We start from the raw sequence: 26,427 nt of genomic DNA, 5'->3' as shown, positions 1-26,427 counted from the left end.
TCCATCCGTGACAATGGAGGGAGGGTCACCCATATAGGACAAAAAACAAATAAATAAAAATAATTCTAAATTATATTAACCCAACCCAACCTCCTCTTCCATTGTCAATCTGTCGGCCCAAGCAAAAAGTGGAGGTCATGTACACATGGCACAATCCTATTGGTCAATATTGAAATACTTTTACTTTTATTTATTGATTTATTTTATTACTAGTTGTACAAATTTGGTTATTGTATAAATTTGTACTTATATTTTTATTGCAATAAGAAATATATTTATCCATATATAGATTTACATTTTTAATCTTGAACATTTTACACTAAATTAATTTTTGATTTTTTTATTACTTTTAGTTATGAATTTGTTTTATTCAATTATTATTATATTTATCCATATATCCTTCCAATACTCATTGTGAAACGTTCTTCCAAAAAAGCCAAATTATATGATTTTTTTAACTCTTCATTTGTATTTTGGTTTGTTTATTTCTATTATCGCCTTGTATTTTTTAATGTGTGTAATTTATTATTATATTGTGCTTTAATTATTTGAATATCTAATATTTTCTGTTTTAAATTTGAATCATATATTTTTTTATTATAATTTTTAGACATTATTTAATATATCTAAATTAACTATAAATTAAAAGATTAATATAAAATATATGAAAAAGAAAATATTTAATTGGGTTGGGTTGGGGTCACTGATGGAAGTAAAAAAGTTGATGGGGGTTAAATTGGGGGAGAGTTGTGTATGTGGAGGATAGAGAAATGAATATTTTATTAAAAGTTGATTGGGGTTGGGTTGGGTTGGGTGAGTGTCACAGATGGAGATAGTCTAAAAGTTCTAGGGTTTGGGCCATGCTGGGACAGACGCAGAAATGAACATTAATAAGGGCTATATTTTCAAAATATTATTTGAAAACAATTTTCTATGTGATTTAAATTACTAACAAGGGCTTTAGTATAATTATACGTATAAATTATGAAAAAATTATAAAACTTTATAAAAGAAAAAATTAAAAATATAAATTCATTAGAGGCTAAAGCCCTACCTTCTCTCCACGTGTGTCCGCCCTTGGGGCCATGTGAAGAAGGAATCAGGAATGCATAAAAATAAATAAAAAGAGAGAAAAATCTAGAATATCTGCCCAAATATAATTCTTCTGGCGTTAGGCAGACATGAGTCCTAGTTTCTCACATATTCGTAAATATTTAATGATAGAGATTAGAGCAGAAAGCAAAGGCCAAATTAAATATTCAAATGTGAAACCGACTATGGCTTGTTCTTACGTGGGACAGTTTTTTCTGTCCTAGTTTGCTGTTTTCAAGCTTCAAGAATATATAATTAGTAAAATACATAATGAGATAAATTAATTGTTGGGATTAAAAAAATGATCTTTTCGTGTATGTTTGGTTTTGAGCTAGATTATGAATACACTTTTGCAGCTAGCACTAAGGAATTGGGATTTTATGATTGATAATTTGGTTCGGAATCAACCAAGATCTGATGCTATATATAATTTGGTTCGGAATCAACCAATATTGTGCCTGTGCATGTCCAATCGTATAGTAAGTATATGTATATATAGAATATTCTTATGATGATGCAATTGACTAAAAAAATAGGGAAATTAATTAATTAAAAGCCATATTACATGTTGATTTCCCTTGTCTTAGTGACTTTTGTAAAGAAAAAGTTAAATTTATTGCCCATGTGGCTTACCTTTTAGATTAGTTTTTGCGTAGTTAGATATACTAAAATCCTAATTAATTAAGTTAAGTGCTTGCATTGATCATTAAGTTCAATGTTTAGTCTTCTCTCTAAAATCTTTACCTTCACATCCTCATAATTCTCAATTTCTCTAACATCCTACAAAGTTTAAATAGAGAATAATTAGTAACGGTCAATGTAGAATCATTTTCGTGTTTTTAAATCAGTTTTAATTTCTTGATAATATTATGTGAAATTTGTGAGAGAGATACCTGAACATGAAACTTGTCGAGTAACACTTGATTCTTAACTGTATTTACGAGTCCTGTTGGAAAAAAACGATCGATATTTAATTGATTATAAAAACTATACAAGATTTTAATATATTTCTTTCAAACAGATGGGGGTTTTGATCAAAATTATGGTTGGTATTTAAAGGAGAGAAAGAGTTGAACTACTTATTAAAACAAACATAATATTAGTATTATGTTTATAGTGTACTTGCATTGGAACTACACAGCTACTATGTATTATTCCTTTCAAACATTATACACATTAAAATAATTTGATAACACCTATTCAAAATAGTCAACTACTTACTAATTTTTAAGAATTACTAGGAAAAGTATTCCCACTTGAGTATTATCATGTTACTTTGAATGACCAAGTATCCTATCCTTGTTTCTTTCATGTGAATAGTAATTTGATAATTGCATAGTATTAAAAATACATGATTAGATAAAGAAGGTATTGGGTAGTGTTGCAGATGAGTTGGCAAGACCAGTGATGGTGATAGTCACTCCCATGACTTACCCACCTGCAACACGTACCCAGTACCATCTTCTTCTCTTTCAATGACAAGTAGTGGTGATAATTACTTGAATGACCAAGCATTCATTTTTATTTATAAAAATTAGTTTCTTAAAAATAAATTAATACTAAAATTTTACAATGATATTTATAAAGTTAGATTCGTGAATACAGTGTTATATTTTTAAGTAAATCTATATGCTAGAGAAGTTTCTGTAAGCTATTTTCCCCATGATTTACTTGTATATTTGATACACGATATAGTTAAGTAAATTCTACACATTTTTTAAAATTCTTTTGTTACCTATAGTGATTAATTTTTATAAAACGAAAATGTAACCCTTGGATTTAAATAAGGCCCAATTCAGTTGTTAACTTTTAGCACATGCGATGTTATGAAAAAGGTTTATGAATTAAATTTATAATATTATTCAACAGTTGATTATATAAAAAACAATAATAATTGTTGCATTAACCAAATATCCAAAAGATAATAATTTGCTATCTTATTAACAAAAACACATTGCTACTTATGCCTAATAAAAATTAGACTGGACCAGTGGAACTTGTGCGTAAGGCCTATAACGAGTAATTGGCTTAATTTTAGGCCAAGTAATTTCATAACTTGAAACAATAATGTCGAAACAGGTGTAATTTATAAAACTGTTAACTAGGGAGCAAGTGTAGGATGATCATTACATTACATCGGCAGGCTGCAAAGCAAAAGAGGCCTGAGGGAGCCTCTCAACAGAGCCTCTAGTACCGCATATGGAATGCCTCCGTTCAACTGATTCCTGCTCAGTCCCCACCTCCAACAACCTCTCTGATTCAAATTGGATCGGACTGAATACATTCCCCTGAAATTATACCAATCAATACATCAAATTATTTAACAACTAATTATCACAGCCCTGAAAACCACTAGTATACAACAAAAAAAATTAAGCAAATAACGATTAGAATGGAGTACAAGCATTTTAGAGTAGGTATAATTCGCTTGATCATCCCCAGGTGGAAATGATTATAATGAAGTTTGCAAAAATGAGGTACAGTGATGAGAAATTGTTACCTAGTTCCCTGTTGATTTCGCAAATGGTGACCGTGCCTGGCTGAGGCAAAGAAGGCATCGTGTCGAGAGTATTTTTGGTTTAGTTCCACTGCACGGTATTCGCAGTGTTAATTAGAGGGTCTAATATACGAATTCCGGCTTTCGGAGTAATACAGTATGAAAATTCACAGGTATTCAGCCTCTCTTCCAATATATTCAGCCCTAACCTCTCTTCTTACCTCGGCCTTTTCGTATTCTACACCTATACTGTATTTCGATGGCGGTGGACGAAGTAGATAAAGCGCGCGATGCAATCTTCCGAGACATTACTGCGAGTTCTGCGGAATTTGCCGATCGAAGAAAACCGCTCACATCCGTACTCGCCACGAGGTGTGTGCTTGATTATGTGTTTTTAAGATCTGAATTATGGTACTGGAGGATGGAGTTTATTGCGGATTGTGTTTTGAAATTTCCATCTTCTGTTATGCATGCAGTTAAGCAATTTACTGTCGAATTGTGTTAATTGATGAGGGATTTTGTGAATTGCAGGAAGAAAGTAAGAAGGAGCTGAACGAAGAAAAGGAGCATGGCGAGAAACTGAATGTGTGCGAACACTGTGGTGTGAGCTTTCGGAAACCTGCCCTTGCAGAGCCATTCACTCGAGGTCAGTTTTTCAATTGAGTTCTGTTCTAAATATAATTATTTCCTTGCGGTATACTTTCACATTTATTATTATATGTTGTGTTGTTGAATTAAGTTTTGATAAAGAGTGTTGCAAGTTTAATCAATTGCTTCGTTTGGCTTAAACTCTACCGATTGTGTTACTGCAGGATACAGGATTTGAGAATAATCTCCTTTCTCTATTTATGTTCAATGTTTGTTTTTTCGGTGGTATCTGGACCACTAAAAAAATAACCTTGAACTACTACATTGCCATGATATATTGCTGAGCGTGGAGCATTGGATCCCAAATAAAAGAACTCCAAAATGCGAGAGGCAGAAAATGTTACCTTGAATGGATCAGTATCCATCAAGTGTACCTTTGTTTCAATTTAGTACAAAAAGTATTAAGTTTATCTATTTCATACAAAAAGTTACATTAGTGTACCAAAATAATACATTCCGTTAAGTCCCTACTAACACCATTACTTCCAATTACATCATACATACAAAAAATTTTATAAATGTTTCAAATTTGTACAAAAAGTTTTAAATTAAAACTTTCCATTAATTATTTCAAACACAATTATTTTTATTACTCACAAAAATGAAAAACACATAAAAATCACCACTCTTCACCATCAAATTAGCGAATTGCATTTTATTGTCGAAGCTTTCTCATGTAACAATGGAGAATACAACTAAAAAGATATTGAATCTTTTTTGTAAAAATTAAATATTGACTTATTGACTGTTTGAAGCTTAGATTAGTCATTTTGTAAATATGAAATATGAACTTATTTTATACCATGTTCTATAAAGAATATAATAAAAATAAAGTATATTGAGAAACATAATTTTTTTAAACCACGATCAATTGATGGAAGAATTGATATTGACTGTTTTTTTTGAGTGATAATTGTATTAAATATCTAATTATTCTTTTATTATAATGATAAATTGGATAAATTATAAATTAACTAACTGTATTTAAAATATTTAAAGGAATGTATTAATCTAAAACACTAATGTAACTTTTTGTATGAAATATGTAAACTTAATACTTTTTGTACTAAATTGAAACAAAAGTAAAACATTTTGTATAAAACATGTAATTACCCCTCACTTTATCATAACTACTTCTACTAAACCCAACAGAGATGCAATAAGAGAATCGAACCTTTTATTGTTGGCTAAGGCACAGCAAAACATGAATCAACCGAAAAATAGTACTCCCCATAACAAGGTTTGGGAATTATAACTGAACACGGCCCATCCCAGATAAATAATGTTGGAATATTATTAAACTTGATTTTGTAATGAAAATATCTAGATATTGTAGAATTGTTGTGAAAATATCTAGATATTTTAGTAGAAATATCTAGATATTTTAGGAGAATAATCTAGATGATAGATATTAGATTCTAGAATAGGAAGATGATGCCTATAAATAGGAGTGAATTGTAACATTTTAGACGAGTGGAGAACTTGAGAGAGTTTGAAAAATAAAGTGTCCTTAGTTTTCCCATATTAGCTCTCCTAAACCATTTCTATTTGCTATTTGTTGTAATAAACCACATGATGCTGAATTGAATATCAAAGTTCTATTTTAGCAAATACTCAGGATATGTATCCTTCTGCTACTTTAAGGCTAGAAGCAAACAAAAAAATATTCCAGAAAAATAGAACATTCAAGCAGTTTCTGGTCAAGCTACTGGCACAATCTCATTCTCGAGTAATTCCCCAAAATGTACCCAAACATGTATTATCACAGCAAGAATCTCGAGTCATTCCCCAAAAACAAAATTAGGACTGACAGTTCCTGCGCCGCGGTGGCCGCTCACAGTCATTTCATTCTCGAGTCATTCCCCAAAAGGTAGCCGCTCACAGTTCCTGCGCCGCGGTGGCCGCTGACAATTCCTGCGCCGGTGACGATTTCAACTTCGGAGCTGATTAATTACGTTATCGCGATTTAGGAGTTGGTGCTTTCTAATTTGGGGCAAAATGATCCGCGTTAGTCCTAATTTATACTACTTAACAAAAATACTTAAATATTTAATTTCTCATTTTGGATACCTTTTATAAATAATTATAGTTTCTAAAGAAAAGAGAGATTGGGAAAGGATACAAAATAGTTTTAATCATATATCATAAGGAAAATGTAACTAATTATTAAATAGATTTGATTTCGTAGTAGTAGTATTTCTTAATCGATTTCCCCTCGTTTGCTTCTATAAATGGCATCCTTAGATTTACATTTTTTCTTGCTTCTCATAAGGTCAACCAAGAAGGTTCTTTAATTCGCATTTTGGCGTTCCATGTAATTTAATCCTACTTTTGTTTTCCTTTTCATTTTTTATACACTCCACAAATAAAATCCTACTATTTTATTATGAGTACATATTTCGTTTAATGGTATATAGTCAATATTGATAGGCGCGCGAAAGGATTTGTATTTCTAACAATAATGATAACTTTTCACAACGATAAATGAATGTTGATAATCTTGAGGAAAAATCAAACATGGCATACACATTATCATAACATAGACACAACAAAACTTATAGTATCAAAAAATAAGAAATTAATAGTATATATACGCCTATATTCGAACACACTCCATGCAACAACACGCCTTCACCACCATTTCCGCGTCAACTCTCCTCTCCCACACTTATAAACCCCATTCCCCCATAATCACCAATCTCACTTCTCTCAATCAATCCCCAAATATAAAAAAAAAATCTTCATTTTCATAAACACCACAAAAAATTCTACCTCCTTCACCTTCAAAAAAAATGAAGGTGATCAAAGTGACATTCGCCCTCGTCGCCTTTGCCATGGCCGTAACCCTAACCCTCACGGCCAAAACACCCGACCCCACGCCTCCCTCTCGGGCCCCGCCCTCCAAACCTGCTGCCACAGCTCGTGTCAGCCGGTTCCTCCAAGCGAAGGAGAAAAACCCTAGAGCCGCAGACCACTGCAAGAAGGACAACGACGCCTGCCAGGAAGGCGGCCGAAACTCCACATGTTGCAACAACAAGTGCCTTGACTTGCAGTACGACGACAAAAACTGCGGCTCGTGTAAGAAGAAGTGTGCCTTTACGGAGAAGTGCTGCGGAGGAGAGTGCGTGCTACTCGCCTACGACAAGAGACACTGTGGCGCGTGCGACAAGAAGTGCAAGTTATGTTTGTACGGCACGTGCGAGTATGCATAGATCAAGGTGACATGGAAAAGGAAGAATTCAAGGGTTGGTATATACCTATATTTTTTCTGAAAAATGAATTGCAATAATAAATGAAAACCGCATTCGAATTGGTGGTTTTTATATTTATGTGGGGTGTTTAGTATTGTTGTGTCACGTATTATTCCTCGTGGGTTTAAGGAGTATATAAATTGATGAATAAATGTGTATTTATGATTGGGACATAAAAGATCAAGAAATTGATCATATATATATAAGAGTGTGTATTAAAATAGTTTGTCGATTGTTTTGATCCGTACCTACATGAAATTTTGGCCGGTGTTAGTGGATTTGTATGGCTACATACATTATTGTTTCAATGCAAATATTATCGATATTTAATCATTGCGAGTTTATATATGGAAAGTTTGCTAGTTTTATAGATTAATATTGATTGTCATATACATGTATCTTTCGTAAGATAAAGAATACATAATTTATTATTGCAACTTAGAATCAATACTCAATCTTGTGATTTCGAGTAAAAACAAAATTTCTCCGATTAATATTTCGCGCAGAAGCAAAATTAAATAAATTCCATGTACATATGCAATTATACATAGTGCTCCCTACGTCCACGATTAGGAATTACCTTTTTTAACACGAGTTTTAAAATAAGTGGAGAAAAATGAGATGATAATTTAGTTGAATGTCTATAATTTTTAATATATTAATTTTATAATAAAAAATTTAAAATAAATATGCGACCTATATAAAATTATAAGTATGATTTTTATTGGTGGATGTAACAAAATGATAAAAAAAAATACTCTTTACCGGACGGAGTGTTTTCTAATACCTTAGACAATTTATTGACACAATGTTTCAAGCTATATAAAATTTATAAGTATGATTTTCATTGGTGGAGTATAAGGTTTTTTTAATCGAACGACGGACTGTAGATTTTCGGAATGAACAAAAAAAATTGATTGTAGCAATATAATAATATCATTAATGATGTGATCTTTAATGAAAGAAAATCTCAAATAATTAATATGACAACCAATCAAAATAATTTTAGCCGTGTATGAACTTCATAACTATTTTTTTAAGGAAACCTCAAACTAATTAGCGATAATATTAATAAATTTTTGGGTTCAATTTCCGAAGAAATAATAGAAATGATAAATTATTCTATTTTAAATGTTACTACTAATTAAGAATGAATTAAGAAGAAAGACTTTTTTGCAAGGACCACTTGGTTTAGTCGTTCAAGAGGCACAAGCAAATTGTGTAACAAATAACTTCAAATTGAAATTCAAGTAAAGTGAACTTTTGTGATTAGTGGTTACTTAGTTTTCACTAAAATGGTGGCTTTACAAATTAAGTGAGAAGCTAAAACAAACGTTAGTATTGAGTTCAAACCAGGAAAAGGCCTTAGATTATTACCGCCAAAAATGGGCCTACACATGGTATATGGCGTTAGGTCATCCACAACGTTGTTGTTATATCGTTCCTTAACCGTTCCTTAAATTACTATTTGCGGGCGTCACTGTACTTTTTAACTCCATTTCTTAACTAAGGAACGGAACCTGCAACCCTCCGTTCCTTATCCGTCCCTTAACCGTTCCTTAAATTACTATTCATTCAATTTCATTTTTTATTTTTATTTCCAACCCAATTCAATTAAAACAAACACACTTCATTAAATAAAATAGACTTACAACATAAAATTCGTAAAAAAAAACATAATTTAATAATTTTCTAAAAAATAAAAGTACACAATTTAATAATTTCATCCGCCAAAGTTTGCCCAAAGGTGGAAATAGAGAGGATTTGAGAGGAATAGATGTGTGTTTGTGAGTGAAATGAGTATGAAATAAGAGTATTTTATAGAGTAAAGAAATAAAAAAAATTGAAAAACGGCTATAAACGGTAACATTATCGTTTACAAATTTTATTTTATTTTAAAATTCGAATTAAAAAATATATATATATTTATTGCGTAATCGTGACGACGCCCACTCGCGGGCCGACGAGTGGGCGTCGGCCCACTCGTGAGTGAAGAAATGAGTATGAAATATGAGTATTTTATAAAGTAAAGAAATAAAAAAAATTGAAAAACGGCTATAAACGGTAACATTATCGTTTACAATTTTTTTTTTAAATTCAAATTTAAAAAATATATATATTTATTGCGTCATCGTGACGACGCCCACTCGCGGTCCGACGAGTGGGCGTCACGCATGGCCTGGGAGCTCGCCACGTCGCCTCGGCGCGTGGCGAGACGTCGCGTGCCGCGTCTCGTGGTGGCGGGTCTCGGGACAGGCTGGGGACGGAAAGGCCGGCTGCAACGCGTTTCTCCGCGGTTTCGTTCCTCCGGCACGGAACGCGGGCCGGTTACGCCACGCGTTGTGGATGCCCTTAGGATCACATGAATATTATTACATGTGGAAGTATTGTCTAATTTTCATTGCAAGTTGATCTCAATTAAATTAGTGAGATAGACATATAGTATTCCCTAATATTGTACAGAGTGAGTTTCATTTTTGATATTTAAACTTTGTAATTATATCAAACATAATACTTATATGTTAAAATTATCTTCACATGTCTCTAGACTTTGACGTAATATCGGTAGAATGATTTTTACATTTTTAGACTTTTTTGTCCAAAATATCCTGTAGCTCTGAAGTGTTATTTTAGTCTATTTGTAATGAAAAGAGACTATCATCATTTCATTTTCAGAATTTGCATAGACGTCACCACTATCCACTACTACATGTTAGTAGTATTACTATTTATTTACAATTAATCTATGAAAATAAAATAGGAAAATTTGCATAAAAAATTGAAGTGTGTCAAATTGTCATTTCTCTTTCATTTCCCTTGAGGGCTGAATGGCATTTTGGGCCGAAAAAGGTCAATTCGTCCATTTAATTATTAGCACTTCACTAATTAAATCATAAAATAGTTCGAAATTTACCACTAAAGTTTCTGTTATATTTGTTGGAGCAATCAGATTATCCTTCACTTCCTCACCTACTCCATTATTGAATTCTCCAACGGTAACTGTTCACAGATATATAAATATTAAATACTACTATTCAATATTCAATATACGATTCGAATTTAATAGGCACATCATTCAAGTTCACCTTAACAAAAATCATTAATAGGTTACACTCACAAAACAAGAGCATTAGATACCGAAATATATCATGTAGAAAGATCACAATTAACATTTTAGCATCATCTAATCATCATTCACACGGAGCTTGAAAAACTATGTCAAGTGAGCATGCTTTTAAGCATCATTTCTTAACTTAAATGATACTAGTACATCTAATTTTAGAGCATCATACTTATAATGTAATTCATTAACCCTTTTTTCCATTGAATGTAAGAAAAATACGAAAATACTACTAATATTTCTTATATTTTGTTTCATTTTTAATATGCTAGAGAGTTAATATTTCAGGCCAAAGCTAGCCGTGTGACAGGATCTAGAAAATATCAACAAAAAGTCCTTTCACAATTTGCAGAAAAAAGTTAAAAATTAAACACACCGGGAAAGAAAGTAAGGAAAGGAAGAGCTTGCGCACCTCCTCAATTTGCAACGGTCACTAAATTTAAGTCCACCAAAGCTTAATTAAAAGAAAAGAGACATTACCAACCCCCAATCTCAACCCTCACTTTTTAGGCCCAAACAAGAAATTTATACTCTTGATTATCCTTTTTTAATGCATATTTTTATTGCAGTTTAAGACAAAATAAATAAATTCGGGTGAATTCACCATCTCCAGGTTTACAAAATGAGTAAAAAACACCAATAACTAGGACACTGGGAAAGTGCATCAGTTCAACAAATAGGACTAATAAAATTAAACAATAGCCTACATGATCCGATCCGACTGCGGCGGCAGGCGCCGGAAGAAGTTAAGCGGCAGCGACGGCATGTCATGGCGAAACCTCGGGTGCCGGAGGTAGTAGAACCCGAAGGCCAGCACAAACGCCTTAAACGGCACAACGTAAAACATCAAAGAAGCCAGCAAGCACACCACCACAAATATGCCAGTCGCCCTCGGATCCCTCCAATTGAACAGCGCCTCTAGTCTCTCCCCTTGCGCGCCTATGTCCCCTAGCAGCGTCTGCGCCCGCCCCGCCACGGCCCTCAGCCGGTCGTACCGCACACGCACCTGGTCCTCCGACCGGCCGCTCGGGAATCCATCGAACTCCTCGTCCAGCTCGTCTGGCCCCACGGCGTCCAAGTAGGACAATCTCGGGTCCATTGCAAAGGATGTGCGCTGACGGTATCTGAACCTGAGTGATATGATCATGAAGGCGTACATACAAATTGTGGGCAGTATCAAATGTGGGCATAGCACTATGGCTACTAGTAGGATATGGACCAAAATCGCCGTGGGCGGGTGCATCCAGGTCTGAATTCCATCGATCCAACGAGCGATTGAGGCCGCCCTAGATAGGCACCCGACCACACGGAACCAGTTGGCCTTACTCCGCCTCATGCTCCACATGTGCATATCCGTATCCAGCATGAATTGAACCACTTCTTGACTCAATGCAGGTTCAGACCGGGCTAGTCGTGCCGTGACGATCCTCATCGCACAGTGCCTCAAAATGTCTTGCTGAGCTGAACCCAAGGGCTTAACATAGTGCATTCTAGGCAGCATTGGGTTAGCATATGCTTGAATGAGACTAATCCAAGATGAGCAAGAAAACCTTAATGCAATCTCGATTTCCCCCATTTTCTTAGCCCCGGTCGGGAGCAACACCATAAGCGAATACGTGCCTACGTACACCCGGTTGGTGTCGAGCGTCGAGAGCCGCACCCTTAGCTTCCCGAGCCGTACATCCTTCTTGCCTTCTGCTTCGTCGTGCTTGTACCTTGCGTTATCGAACACCCCTATAGTCAGCACGGTGCAAGGGTCATACACGTCCCACGTGTACTGCTCATTCCACCTTGGATTGAATCGATCGAGGATTGTGCGTGTCCGGACCCACTTTGGCCCATACTTTGCAACCACATAGGCGTCAGTGGTGCCACACGTACCGTCCTTGGTCTTGACCGGGAGTAGGTTTGTAGCCCCTCTGATGCCTACTTCGAGCAGCCCGATAGGTGGCTTGGCAAGTTGGTTAGCCGTGGCTCGAACGTCGCTGGTCACATGAGCCGCCTCATCTAGCACGTGGTACCCGCCCTCTAAACAAACCCGCACGTGTATCCTGCCAGCGTAGGCTTTATTCACCTCGTCAGCAATCAGATTGAACCACCTGGACCGAGGCTCTGATTTGTCATCCGTGCGCTTGTCCACGGTGGCAACCTGCACCTTAGCGTGCCCAATAGGCTGCCCATTTGTCACATCCTCAACAGTCAATGTCAAAAACGGCTCAAACGGCTCGGCAGCTACAAATACAAGATCCTCATTCCACGTAGGATTGATCGAGCCAATGGTTGTTCGGCTTGTCTTGAACAGCTGCGCGCCTAGCTGCGCTTTAACGTAGAGCTCCGGAATCCGAAGCTTAGGCTCGGGACCAGGTGTACCCGAACCAAGCTGCAAGTCTTGGGTTTGGATGACCGTTAGTCTCAAATACCAAAGCTTCGGAGACAAGTAAACCGAGGCTCGGGTGTCCTGTATCAAGCCGCCGGAATCCGACTGCCACGCCTCCTGAAACGCCTCGTCGGCCTGAGTCCCAACCCACACTGAAAGCATGATGTCATTTCCCGGCGATCCCTCTCCTTCCAGGCTGTACCACTGCGGCGCTAAGGGGCTATCCGGTGGGACGCGCTTCGGCACCTCCTGGAGATCGAAGCACACCGTTCCGGCGGATGTCTCCTCCGTCGTGTCCTTCTCTGCAACCTTCTTCTCTGCGCGAATCGAAACTTCGACCGAAGTTGAATTCAGTCCTTCCTTGTCGAAGGCGAAGACCTGATCCCATTCGTTGTTGGCGGAGAGCGATTTTGTTTTGACACTGTGAGTTCCGATCACGATCTTAGCGCAGAAGGAGGAATCACCGGCCGGATTCGAGATCTTCGCCTTCACGACGCGAATATAGAGGAACGGCATCGGATCTACGAGATCGAATGCGATCCGTCGATCGGAGCTGACGCTGGAGATTTTTCGGAAGAGTTTTGATTCAATTTCCATGTTTTTCGAGTGATCTGAAGCAACGGATTTCTCTTGCACGAGTTTCTGTTGAGCAATTGGCGGATGCTGTACTTCAGTCGAGGGCGGTGGTGTTGGGGGCGGCACAGCCGACGCCGCCTCAGCATTCTGCTCCGCTGGTTTATCCTCCTTCTTTTCCTCCTCCGGCGAGGCTTTTTTCTCTTCTTCCTTCTTTTCCTCCTCTGCCGGTTTGTCCTCCTTCTTCTCCTCCTTTTTCTCCTCCTCCTTCGGTTTCTCCTCCGCCGCAGCAGGAGGCGGAGCATCACTCTTCTCCGGTGCCGGAGCCGGAGGCGGCTCATCGTCTACGTACGAGACCTTCAAACTAATCTCGCCTTTAATCTGAGAGAAAACGCTTCTCTTCTCCAACGGATAGTAAACCAACGGCACATCGTCGCCGGATTTCACGAAAGTGCTTCCTGAGATCCTCACTTTTCCGAGAAAAGTGCTCCTCTTTCCGGCTTTCTTGTCGTTGTAGACGTTGAGCTCGAGCGTCTCTGTCGCCATGGTATCGACGTCGTGCACCAGGAACTCGAGCTTCTCGTCCCACTGTGGGTTTAGATCTCGGAAAATAGTGTTTGTGCGGCGGCGCTGGCCGTCGAAATCGACGATGACGTAGGCGCTGGAGGTGCCCTGGCCGTCCTTCGGCATCAGGTTCTTCGCGTTGCATATCTCCACCGTCAATTTCCTGGTGCAATTCGCTGCCATTGACGGTGAATTGAACTCTCTCTGAGAAATTGCTGTTCAAGTTTTGGAGCAGTGAAATGTGAATGGTGGGTTTTTTTGTTCAAATTGGAGAGATGGAGATTAAAAGATGGAGAGAAAAATGATGTTTAGGATTATTGTGGGGACTGTTGTGGAAATTTATAGAAGTCGAAAAGTTGAGAGGAGCGTTTGGGAGCTGGTGTAATTTTGAAAATTAAGACTTCAATTTAGATTTATAACGACTTCTTGAAATTAAATTTGAATTGGTTTAATTATAAATTCAACGAATTTGAAAAAAAAGGTTTATACATCGAGCTTATCAAGTTTAATTAAGTATACGGTAGAAACAGATTATCTCGGCTTTAATGCCAATTTTATTTCCTTTTTTTTTTGGATTTTAGACGAATAATTTGTGTGTTTACTTTTGCAACCTATTTAAAACTTGTTCCTTTATTTTTGAAATTTTAGACAAATCTAATTTTATGTGTTTGGCTAAACCATAGGTGCAGACGGTGCGGTAGCATAAAATATAGTAATTCATCCGTCCCAAGTTACTTGAGAAGTATTCTTTTTTGATTATCCTAAATTACTTGAATCATTTTTCTTTTTGGATAAAAACAAAACATCTCATCTCACTTACTTTATTCTTTCTTTTACTTTACTCTCTCTATTTTCTCTTACTTTATTCACTCTCTACTTTATTTAACTCACTGAACACAACTTTCTTAAATCTCGTGCCGAAAAGAAACGCATCAAGTAACGTGGGACGGAGGAATAGTATTTTTCATTATTTTGAAACTTGGCACTGTTCATTTTTTACAAATCTTTTTATTAGAATTGCTGAAATAAATGTGGGAAGCGATTCATAAAATTGTAGCGTGTAACAAAATATGTAACGGCACATGAAGTATAAGTATTGTTTGCCATTTGCTATTTAGGGGCACAAGTTTTAATCCAAATTAAATGCAAAACTCGATTTAATACAAGTGATATGCTATGCCAACTAGCAGATGATGTTACCGTTGAAGCCAGTACAATTGTCGCAGAAATGCCAAGTCAGCTCACATGAGGTATTTCATTACATTTATTTAGTAGAGGGTTACTATAGGTAATGTGTGTCCACTGTAAGGTGGACACGCCCAATAGCCCCGCCCCATAGCCCTAATTTTGTTGTCCATAGCCTCAAAATTTTGTGTCCGCTACTATGGTGGACACCTCCAATAGCCCACAAATTTTATAATCAACTTTCATTTTATAATGTTTCAAGTAATTATGAACAAATTTATCGGGCTATACGTAATTAGAAGAAGCCGACTATACGAACTTAAAATAAAAAATAAAATAAAATACAAATTAAAATTAAAATTAAAATTAGAATTACACACTAAATTAAAATTAAAATTAAAATTAAAATTAAAATCACACACTCCATTGAATCTAGTACAAATCACTACCAAGTTTACACAACGCCACCACCTCCCCTACGTGCCCACACTTCTTCAATCAAATCGGCCTGCAGTGTGTTATGTGATGTGGTCCTGCGGATATCAGCGAAGCGTTGAATCATAGCATTCCAGTTGTCTCTCCACAAATTGTTCATTTCCGACCCCAAATTGTAGTGAGAGAAATTTGTACAGATGTTGTGTTTGAATGGTGTGAAAATAATGAATGGAGTGGGGTGTATTTATAGGTGAATTGAAGTGTAAAAAAAATTTAAAATCGCATGCAACCGCCCCCACCGCCGCGTCCTCGCCCCACTCGCGGCGAAGCCTCATCCGCCGCCCTCCCCCACCAGCCGCGTCCACCCTCGCGGCGGACACCCCCCCCACTATGACCGCCGCGCCTACCGACCCCCACCGCCCCCCTTCGCGGCGTCCGCCGCGTCCACTCCATAGTGGACGCTCTTAGTGGCGTCGTAAAAGTAGTATTCGTCCCTACCTCATAGTGAACAATTCGAATTTTAATTTAAACTTGGTAAAATTACGATATGGAGTATACCAGAATTTAAGTTTTATGATTTTTTATTTGATTTTCACGGTTATTTATAGTGAATCATTCCAATTTTAATACTCCTATAAAATTGATAAAATTACGATACTAAATCATAATTTAAGATTGACTTAGCTTTCAAAATTATACTAAGATGGACCAGAATTTGATTAATTTTATGATTTTCTAATAATTTGCCTAATTGATAGGTAGGCGATGATGTTTTTTAATACCAATTTTTTCTTAGGACTACTAGTATGTTAGTACATAAAGATTAGTCCATGTTATAGGTGGTTTGTTAGTTATCGAACTCATATCCCATGCATCTTTTGATGGAAGCATCAAGCATATACTTATGATATATTTGTAATTTTACTTGCAAAAGTTATATGAAATCTATAATTTCTATAAATATTTATTTGATCAATTTTATTAGGTATTGTTCAAAATTAAAATTTGAATCATGTTTGTATTTGAATGAAGACAAGTTTTAATTTTATTTAAATGAAGACAAGTTTTTGCTGTGTATGTGTACCCATATTGTGAAATGGTTTAAATCAACACAATTTTAGGGAGTATATTATTTTCTATTCGCAACTAAATTGTACTTTCACATGGAACAAAAAATTATTGCTATTTCTCATAAGATTTGCATGGTCATAAAGGAAATCATTCATACGTACAGAAATTGAACTTTTTGATTGGTCAAGTTCTCATGATAAATGCTAGTTACTTTGTCATTGGTGAAAAAGTTTTGGCATGAAATCTTTGTTGTTTTAACATGCTATTTGTGATTTGATGTTTCATCTTATTGTTGTAATAATTAGTTCACTGACTATCAAACCGACACTAATTAACAAAAAGAGGAGAAAGGCACGACACGTTCAAAGGATAACAATAACAATATGACCAAATTTTGTATAATCAAAAATTGATTTATTTGAGAAAAAGTGAGATTATTTATACATTTAATTAAATATATGTATGCATATATAGTACATGGAACGCTGGTCATATATTAATGTTTTGTATATAATTTTTTTACTTTTTTAAACCATAAATATAGTAATTAATGTATACTTTAATTCAAATTTAAAAAGCAATAGAGAGAAAATTCAAATATAAAAATAAAAAATTGAAAATGAGGATGAAGGCTAATAAGTCTATTTAACTTGTCCACTAACTATATTTATTATTTTAATATATAATTAATACATGAAATTACTAATATAACCTTTTTTGGTTGTACAAAATTTTGTCGTTTATCATCACTCACTAGTAAACCATTTAAATTGGATAATTTAATTTGAGTTATTAAAAAACAGTCATGAAATTATTTAGTACTATAAGTAAGTAGTACTTGCATTGATTAAATAATTAATTTAGCCGTTTAATGAAAATTGTTCATCACATTTATAATTTATTGGTAGTAGCTAGGTTTCATTTTACCTTGTCGCATAAGCAAAGAAATAACATCCCAATACTAGATTTAGTGCCACAAACCATTTTCCTCCTTAACTGCAAATAGATTAATGAAAATGTCAATCTAGGCTCTAAAATTTATGGAACTTATAAATTTGATGATTTTGATTTTACTTAACTAAATATAATTGAAAAGGAAAGAAAAAAAGAGTAAATGCTTATTGCAATGAATATATATATATATTTTTAGTGCATATACAGTGAAAACCTTTAAATTTGGCTTTGCATGAAGAGCCGAAAGTTGGTTGGCCACTATCTCTGCAAATATGAACGTTGTTTTGTTCTTGTGCTCCAAAAATTCACAGTAAAATACAATTCACACTGTCTAATTTCTTAAAATTATATATAGGATTATGGAATTACTCAAATTAATTAATCGTTAATAGCGATAATGTGAACTAAAAACAAAAAACTAGTTACTCCATTGTACTTTTATTCTCATGGCTGGAATATTACAGGGTTTAATTAAATGTTTTTTTTTCTCGTAACAACGGAAAACGAATCCTCCACTTTTTATTCATCTGTGTGGAGTCTTTTATTTAAGATTTAAGGGAATATTTGAGTTGGAATTGAAATTGAAATTAAAATAAAAATTAATTCAATAGCAGCAATAGAGTGATGTAAAGATTGGTGGACAAAAAATGCAAGCAGATTGTAAAGCTCAATCGATCTGTATTAACCGTTGCAACTTGTTAGCTATATTAATTTCTACTATTTTACATGTAAAATAATTATTTAATACTACTATAATGCTTAAAGCAATGATCTTGACCTCCCTCAACAAGAAGTAGTACAACTACAAGAAAACAAGTTCAAGCAACAAATATTTTGAATACTAAAGGCTGAACGAATTGATCAACCGTGTAAGCTTACAGCTAATCTCCAGAATTAGGACCGTTGATTTTTCCGGCCACTGGCTTCCTCCTCGTTCCGTTTGTTCAAACCAGTCAATCTCCGGCAGACATGCGGACCAGATCAAACCTTAGCTTTCACAGATTTTCAAGACAACGAGATTGATCAACCAAAATTCCTCGGTTCTATACCGGAACTAACAGCTTGTCTTCTGTGGGTGATCGTTCGAGAAAATCGCCTGTTCCGGTGAATCCTCCATCTGATGCCGGAAACCTTGCGGGAGACAGCCTGCCATATCATCTGAACAGCATCTTTCTCTTTAGACGGATACTGATACTCGTACATGTGTTCGATTTCTCGCAGCCGCTTCCACATCCTAGTCCACTCCTCTCTGCCAATATTCCTGTTAAGATTCAAGAGAAAGCCTTGTTTCAGAGCATCTGATGTGCTGACGAATATGCAGAACTTGGAGTAGTCAAGGACATCTTCATTGGGAAGCTCGATCTCATCGCTGATGATGACAGGCACGCAGTGGCTAGCTATGGCATCAAAGAGGCGGTTTGATGAGGGAGTGTCACCAGCTATGTCGAGGCAGAACTTGGATGCGCGCATTCCCTTCGAAGTCTGCCTAGCGCCGTCCTTTTGGTAAGTTCCAAAAGTGAAGTGCACATCTGTTTCATTTTTCAGCATGTAGTATAGCTCTTGCCGAACTGTTGCACCCTGAAATTGAGGAGAAAATCTTAAAGCGCATTGCATCAAAAAACAACATGAAACCGACTAGTAGACCACAACGAGCTAGAGGAAGCAGTTAAACAAAACATAACTCGATCATGCATCTGCCATCAATCAACCGGGATAGGTGGTGCAAGAAAACCAATGCTATGCTAAGCTAAGCTAACACAGGTTTTGCAGAAAGGAGTGTCGTATAGAATCAATGTTTTGCTCAATTCTCAACCATTTGTGTTGGATAGTCACTATCTTATTTGAAAAATCATGCACCTTGTTCATAGTCACAAACACGCGCAGAGAAACGAGCACCAAACCAATAACAATCAATTGACTTTCAAAAAGGCCAGATATCCTAGTCTATGTTCTACATACTTAACTAACTATAATCAGAAATACTCCTAGATTAAACAGAAGGCCGGGGCTCTAAGCATAGAACGTGTTTCATTAAAAAAAGAGAAGTGAACGGGCGTAGATATATACAAGTATAAAAGGTAAGGAAACAAAGCCAATTTACATCTTTCTGTAGATAGCACCCTGGAAATAGAGCAAGGTGGGACGACTATCAAAATCAGACGAGTCATCCACGTAACTCTCAGTGACGTGCCTGTAAGGCGCAATCACGTCCTTCTCAGCATTAGCAATGGTTGGAGGATACCTCCCAAAATCTGATAGAATGAATATTGCAGGCCAAAGCTTCATCCTTGCGTCTAACAAACTATTCGGATGGTGAGCAACGATGATGTGATCTTTCCCACTAGACCTCTTCCATTCATCCTGAGCTGTCAAGAACTTAACCAACTTCTCCTGCAATACAACATTTGTGCTCCTCTTCTGGCCCAGCCTCACCTTTGAGAATCGGTTATAGCACAAAGACGCGAAAAAGGGTACAAACACAACATCTGCTTTGCTAGAATTATGCACTCGCACAGCACTACGACCTATCAAATTCTCTGTAAATTCAGAGCTCAAGAGATCCAAAGTCAGCCAGTATTCTATGCTATGCTGCAGATTCAACCCACCAGGGTAATCGGGAACCTTTTCCCGAATGTCGGGCCACACATCATTCTTCCCAACACCCTTCACCCCTAACAATTCAAAATGAAATTCTGATGGCAGATCATACATGAAAACCCTAAGCATTGGCACATTAGCACCACATTTCACTGAATTCTTATCCCAGTTTGCTCCCTCACCCACTGATTCATCAAGATTCCAAATATCAGGGAATCGAAAAAGCGTCGAGCTTGGCAGTATACCAAATGCAACAGAATGAGACTGCCCAGTTGACCTTAGCAATGATAATATGAACAGTGATGATGTCAACAAGAACCAACAGAATAGGGATTTGTAAGCAACGGATACCATTTTTGACATACTTCACTTAACACCCAAAACTCAGTGCCTTTTGTATCAGGAGTTTCATTCAATCACTGAAAGGTCGAATTATCATTACTATTTCAATTTGTTTGTCAAGATTCGAGCTTGAAATAGAACCCTAAATTTAAGTCACATTTTCTACATTTCTAAGCTAAAAAAATAACTAGCATGCATCAAGGAAAGGTGCCCCAACAGAATATAAAATGTAAAGCAAGCAAACTCTTGAAGCTGGGAAGGGTCGGTGTCAATTGAGTGGAAGGGTTTGTCTATTACCGAAATAGAAATGCGAAAGAAAATAGATTTAGATGGATTGCTATTGAACACAAGGAAGAAGCAAGGGAATAAACGGTTGAGAGAGTGATAGAGTGACAGAGAGAGAGAGAGAGAGAGAGGGTACTGAAAGAGGAAGCAATTCGAAAGAAATAAAATCCCAGATAGATTATGGTATCAGATTCTCAACCCAATTTACAACTCATGAAAAAGAACAAGGTATGCTCTGTGAGAGAGAGAGAGAGAGAGAGAGATTACATTGTCATTCACAGTGTGTGATGAGGGAGAAAGGGGCAAGAGAGACGTGAAAGCTCAAGTAAAAGCAAACAAACCTCGGAGAAAAGGGGCGTTTGTCAATTGTCAATCCTTTCAGTTTTCATTCAGGAAATACTGATTTTTATGAAAAGGAGTTTACACGCATACTAGTATTATAGTATTTTCTTTTGCCTATGTTAATAAACCAATTGATTATGAAGAATCGATCAAATAATTCAGATTTTTATTATAATACTACCTTATTCTAATGATGAAATTGTTTTCTGTCATCAGTTTATTTTAATGATGAAATAAAAACAATGGTCCAAAACTGTGAAAATACTCAACTGTCTTTGTCTTCTAATCTAATCTTGAGTGATAATAATTCTTCATGATAACTAGTTATCGCCACAATCTTTTTCTTAATCACAAGTAGAATAGGACCCATATGATTACTAATGATAGAATACAATTTACAAGCAATAATCTTTCCTCATTTCTTTGTCATTTTAGTGGGTGGCAATGCATTGCAGCTATGCAATGTTTCTAGCATTTTGCTTTAAGTAGAACTGCTATAAAAAAATACTTTGAACCGAAAACGGCACCTTGGACCGGAGTAGCACGACCCAAACTTCACAATCACAACATAAACATGTCCAAACAAAAATTCATTTGATGACTTATATCTTGGCCCATTTAATGAACGAGCACTGTATCATGTAAAGCTTATAGAGCTCGTGATTTTTAACAAGTTTTGGAAGAAAACACTAATGCCCTTATGCTGTTGAAAACAGTATGTCTATGAAGATTGCTAAAAATGAAGGCCAAAGTTGTTGAACAGAGTTAGAACTGGAACTGGGTCTTTGAGGCGTAGCCAAGAGCATCAAGATGGCCAGCCATGGCCTTGTTCATGGGAGGCGGACCGCATCTCAGCATCTGCACAGACAAAGGACAAACTTAGTGCTCGAGAGGCTGCAGTTGTAACGTACCGTTGGTTAGATTTCACAAACCTGGATGTCAGAAGCCGGAGGTGGGAGGTGAGCTTCAATCATCTCTTTTGATACGAATCCAACGCCTCCCTCCCATATCTCAGGAGGCTGAAAAAAGTTCAAACAAGCAACAGGAAGTGTGAGTGCCGGTTTTGTACTTCTACTCAACATTTCTTTCTGAGGAAATTAGATGAATTTTCAGTATACCTATTTCAGTATCTGATCATCTCAACTCAAAGTTAGTTAATGTTTTCCGACAGGATAAAAGTGAGAGACGTCTATTGAGTATATCGCTGGCTCGACACATACTCATTCTAGCTCAGTTCACATTAAGAGGGTATGATGATAAGTTGGCATTTTATAAGCTCGTATGGGAATAAATATCCAAATTTGAAGATTTTAACAAACCATTTGATTTTTAACCACATCTACAGTAATCATCTTTTCGTGTAAAACAGTACACAATGCAATATAATTAAGCATATTTACAGTAATTCAAGTGACAAGGATAATGACTAGGAGAATTTACAACAAATCCAACAAATTAAGAGTGGTAAACTTACTTGATTGAGCACGTAGTAGATTTTGAATCTATCGGGGTATGTTCTTGCAAGATTATCCAATTCATCCTGAAACCGGCAAATAAAACTACTTGAGAGTTGAGACCATACACAACTCTATGCACTCCATCAGAATAAATCCAACAGTACAAGTTATTGAAGTGATTCTTGATGTTTTTTTTAGCAATTATATGATGTAGATCATATATGATATACTATATATCACCTTCAAGAGAATGTCCTCAAGCATAACATTAGCATAAATCAGGTGAACCTTTGTTTTGTCACTGGGATTTTCAAGAACTGCCCTAGCAACCTGTTCACAAAAACAAGAACTATGAAGATATTGTTCATTGTGATTCCATTTGATTCATCATCAATCACACCCCCCCCGGCTAAAATACAGAGGGGGGGGGGGGGGGACAGAGAGAGAGAGAGAATGGTGAATATAGACCTGAAACATTGGGGTAATTCCAGAACCTCCAGCAATCATTCCAAATGCTCTCACTTGATTTGGTTGATACTTGAAACGGCCCTAACAACAACAGAATATAGCAAAAAGTTTCAAAACCATCCAGAGAAGCAATATGAGAGATTCTTCAAATGAGCATTAAACATTTACATGAAGGCTCATAGGTGATTGTCATTTTAACATCAACAAGTTTTTAAAATGGTAAAAGTAAGCTTGCTAAATTCGTGCATATTTACTTAGTGACGGAATTGCATATGGTCTACCATGATTAGCCTAAATATCTCCCACCTACAGAAATGGAAGTGTGTAACAAATTTGTATCGAAATAATTTGCTTAACAATCTCAAGAAGGTATATACTACTAAGCCTTAGAGGATCTTATGAGGGTACAAGGCCATGATATGCCGATGCAGTGACCATGTGAATCTTTAAGCCAAACAAGCTTTTATATCTCCAAACGGAACATAGAAGTACCATGAGATTGACTTGATGGGCTCAGTATCCCTTCTAACTAAAAGAGATTCTTACTTCATGCATTAGTTAGAGTGAAGAAGCAAAGATTACATTAATTCAGAGTGAAAAGGTGAGCAACTCAAAAAGTGCATTGGGATCATTCCATCTAAACCCCCACCCCATTTTTCCCCTAAACTTTGGCTTTCACTGCCTGAGGGAAGCAATGGAGGGATTTTCTCAATTCGATTAAGTTGCATCCCTTCATGAATGCTTAAAAAGAGACCATAGTAGGACAGAAGATACCTTTGGTCCTTTTATAGCCAGATAGTCTCCTTCGCGCATTCCCCTAAAATGGTGGGACATTCTTCCTTGTGGATACATCTGGCATAATGTAAAATATACATAAAAAGTCAGCCAACACAGACAAAAAAACCCGAAAAAAAGTGTCGATGAGTATGTATAAAGATACATAACAAAACAAAAGAGATGCCCAACGCAAAGAAGATGCACCTTGATAACCAGCTCAAAATATCCAACATCAGAATCCAAAGTAGTCGGAGTGTAAGGTTTGATTACATCTTCACCTTGACTATCCTTACCCCTTCGAGTAATAAGACAACAAAGAATTAAGTAGTAAGTACTAACCAGGACTAGTACTCCCTGAAAGAAGACAGTAGAACGATTCATGAGCACAAAACTAAGATGGAAACTGACTTGCAGCTTATGTGTTGGCCTATAGGAAGTCCCAATATCGAGGTTGGTGTAGGTAGAGCAAATCTGAACTTAGCCACATTATGACTAAGGTATGTTTTGTTGACCAGCTTGAACTCCTTGAAATTATCGGGATCCAAGCACACTGTCCACCACAAGATACTAAATCAAGTAGAGAATATGACCTAAACGATCATACGTTTGGCAAGAATCCATCATTGTGTACTATTTTCCAAATAGTTAAGGAGATACTACTGGATACATCACATGAATTTTCTCTCCAAAAGCCTGTTTTTTAAAGATCAAGCTCGATGCTCCATAAATAAATTTAAATGAAAATACAGTCATACACTTACAAAAGCCAAGCCACAATAGTCATGTCCAGTTCTCTCTTGAGCTTCTATAAACAAGATTAATAATCTCAAGTTCTACACCAACTCAAAAAAGCATAAACACTAGTGTGATAAGCCCTAGACTGAATCTTGAAACCCAAAACAATAAGTAGAAAAAACACAATCTTGAAGACCAATTATGAAACACTATTTACAGCCATCACAGAAAACAAGGCAAAGCATGTGATGGAAGCAAACAAAAAAGGTTGAGCTGCAAAAAAAACATCAAAATTTTAAAATGAAAACCTTTGGGCTTCTTCGATGATAACAAGAAATAAGCAGCACCAACACCAACGAGACCAACTGCAACGGCTATAAACAGTTGACCTTCAGGTGTTCCCAAGAATTCCATCGCACCCATAATGCTAAAACAACACCTAAAATTAAAGGGAAAGGAGTTCGATTATTGAGAGAGATGCTAAATCCCGATACATATCGTAAATACGGATGTAAGATAGACAAAACAAGGAAATGGGGGCGTGATTAAACAAATCAATGAAGATGTCACTAATAGATTTTTACAGGTAAATTAAAACTCAAACACACGCACGCATTCTAGGCTAGAAAAAAAGAGACTCTTGATTCTCGACAAGATTACCGAATTAAACCGGTGATGAGAGAAGTGATTGAGAAAATCGGGAATGTGAAAAGGGATCTATTGTTTAATAGGTGAGATGAAGTAGGAGTATTTATTATAGTATCGGAGTTGCACACGTCTTCTAAATTGTCACCTACCAATTCCACTGTCTCTGAGTAGGACTGTAGCAAATGCTGGTCCGAAATTTGGGCTGAGCACGTGCTGCTATGATGCCACGTGCGTTCAAAAGTAATCCTACTATTTAGTATACATAACTAGACAATCACCTGTATATCAAATCCGTTGTAGTCTAGTTGGTTAGGATACTCGGCTCTCACCCGAGAGACCCGGGTTCAAGTCCCGGCAACGGAATGTTTTTTTTAAAGGAGTAGTGTTTTCCATATAATTTTTTCTTAAGCTTTGTGGCTTGATAAATCGCCACATTTTCGAAAATAACAATGGAATTTGAGTTAGGTTTGAATGATTAATATCCATGAATATTTGGTATGTATATTTGATAACTAACCTTACTAAAAAAACACTATTTACTTGAAAAACGTAATAGTATACATAAAAGAAAGATTGGGATAAAGTAAATTAATGTTGTTAATCAGTTTGTATTTTCAATGCGAATAAATGAATTCACTAATTTAGTGGGTTAAATTAATTTTCCCACACAATTTGAAAATGATTTTGGGTCATTTTGGGACAAGGAACTAACACGGTCTGCAGATAATTAACTTGCGAACTAAGTGAAATATGGGATAAATCCATTTATTTAAGTGAAATATGGCTCCATTTCCCTTAATGTATGTAATTGGTGATTTCATTTCGACTAATGTATATCTCCTCGTGCGTATGTTGCTTGGCCACCCGTTTAAGGTCCGAAATTTTTTTACTTCTAGTTTCCGATTGAGGGGCCCGTTTAGGGTCGGAAATTTTTTTAATTAAATCAAAATGTAGGAATATATATTTTGAATTATTGGGAATGTGGTAGTTATTAAATCGAATTATTT

At 36.3% G+C, this 26,427-nt stretch overlaps 4 protein-coding genes, 1 long non-coding RNA gene and 1 other non-coding gene across 7 annotated transcripts; 2 read left to right on the top strand and 4 right to left on the bottom strand.

The window, feature by feature from the left end:
* Nucleotides 1–3,105: 3,105 nt before the first annotated feature.
* Nucleotides 3,106–5,470, bottom strand: LOC121751720. Its single transcript, XR_006040180.1, has 3 exons — nucleotides 5,412–5,470; nucleotides 3,593–3,680; nucleotides 3,106–3,380 (listed from the first exon to the last, which is right to left on the bottom strand). It is a non-coding gene; the product is annotated as an uncharacterized LOC121751720 (long non-coding RNA).
* A 1,559-nt stretch (nucleotides 5,471–7,029) lies between these two features.
* On the top strand, nucleotides 7,030–7,449 carry LOC121751738 (stigma-specific STIG1-like protein 2). The gene has a single exon (XM_042146532.1). It carries the CDS (start codon nucleotides 7,030–7,032, stop codon nucleotides 7,447–7,449), a length of 420 nt encoding a protein of 139 aa, XP_042002466.1.
* Nucleotides 7,450–11,190: 3,741 nt separating this feature from the next.
* On the bottom strand, nucleotides 11,191–14,486 carry LOC121750593 (FT-interacting protein 7-like). Its single transcript, XM_042145155.1, has one exon. It carries the CDS (start codon nucleotides 14,304–14,306, stop codon nucleotides 11,313–11,315), a length of 2,994 nt encoding a protein of 997 aa, XP_042001089.1. The 5' UTR covers nucleotides 14,307–14,486; the 3' UTR covers nucleotides 11,191–11,312.
* Nucleotides 14,487–18,429: 3,943 nt separating this feature from the next.
* Nucleotides 18,430–21,397, bottom strand: LOC121750600 (probable arabinosyltransferase ARAD1). Its single transcript, XM_042145161.1, has 2 exons — nucleotides 19,870–21,397; nucleotides 18,430–19,365 (listed from the first exon to the last, which is right to left on the bottom strand). Exons 1-2 carry the CDS (start codon nucleotides 20,727–20,729, stop codon nucleotides 18,792–18,794), a joined length of 1,434 nt encoding a protein of 477 aa, XP_042001095.1. The 5' UTR covers nucleotides 20,730–21,397; the 3' UTR covers nucleotides 18,430–18,791.
* A 477-nt stretch (nucleotides 21,398–21,874) lies between these two features.
* Nucleotides 21,875–25,557, bottom strand: LOC121753077 (NADH--cytochrome b5 reductase 1-like). Of its 2 annotated transcripts, none has more exons than XM_042148238.1 (10): nucleotides 25,433–25,557; nucleotides 25,081–25,211; nucleotides 24,446–24,587; nucleotides 24,242–24,332; nucleotides 24,035–24,112; nucleotides 23,261–23,341; nucleotides 23,033–23,122; nucleotides 22,810–22,875; nucleotides 22,268–22,354; nucleotides 21,875–22,193 (listed from the first exon to the last, which is right to left on the bottom strand). In XM_042148238.1, exons 2-10 carry the CDS (start codon nucleotides 25,193–25,195, stop codon nucleotides 22,101–22,103), a joined length of 843 nt encoding a protein of 280 aa, XP_042004172.1. In that variant the 5' UTR covers nucleotides 25,196–25,211; nucleotides 25,433–25,557; the 3' UTR covers nucleotides 21,875–22,100. The 2 variants fall into 2 exon arrangements, with proteins under 2 accessions (XP_042004172.1, XP_042004171.1); XM_042148237.1 differs by lacking the exon at nucleotides 25,433–25,557 and adding an exon at nucleotides 25,385–25,406.
* A 153-nt stretch (nucleotides 25,558–25,710) lies between these two features.
* On the top strand, nucleotides 25,711–25,783 carry TRNAE-CUC. Its single transcript has one exon. It is a non-coding gene; the product is annotated as a tRNA-Glu (tRNA).
* Nucleotides 25,784–26,427: the final 644 nt, after the last annotated feature.

This window comes from Salvia splendens, chromosome 10 (assembly GCF_004379255.2).
Source record: "Salvia splendens isolate huo1 chromosome 10, SspV2, whole genome shotgun sequence".
NCBI lineage: Eukaryota > Viridiplantae > Streptophyta > Magnoliopsida > Lamiales > Lamiaceae > Salvia > Salvia splendens.
The sequence above is the reverse complement of the archived record's forward strand: the minus strand, read 5'-3'. Positions and strand labels throughout refer to the sequence as shown.

Bases quoted from the DNA above. Each gene is read 5' to 3' on its own strand.
- LOC121753077 (XM_042148238.1), bottom strand. From the start codon at position 25,195: ATGGGTGCGATGGAATTCTTGGGAACACCTGAAGGTCAACTGTTTATA. The intron at 24,113-24,241 runs GTGCATCTTCTT...ACATTATGCCAG, and splicing joins ATTTTGAGCTGGTTATCAAG to ATGTATCCACAAGGAAGAAT. The intron at 22,876-23,032 runs GTGATATATAGT...TGCCGGTTTCAG, and splicing joins TTGAGGACATTCTCTTGAAG to GATGAATTGGATAATCTTGC.
- LOC121750600 (XM_042145161.1), bottom strand. From the start codon at position 20,729: ATGTCAAAAATGGTATCCGTTGCTTACAAATCCCTATTCTGTTGGTTC. The intron at 19,366-19,869 runs GTAAATTGGCTT...ATGCGCTTTAAG, and splicing joins GGTGCTATCTACAGAAAGAT to ATTTTCTCCTCAATTTCAGG.
- LOC121751738 (XM_042146532.1), top strand. From the start codon at position 7,030: ATGAAGGTGATCAAAGTGACATTCGCCCTCGTCGCCTTTGCCATGGCC.
- LOC121750593 (XM_042145155.1), bottom strand. From the start codon at position 14,306: ATGGCAGCGAATTGCACCAGGAAATTGACGGTGGAGATATGCAACGCG.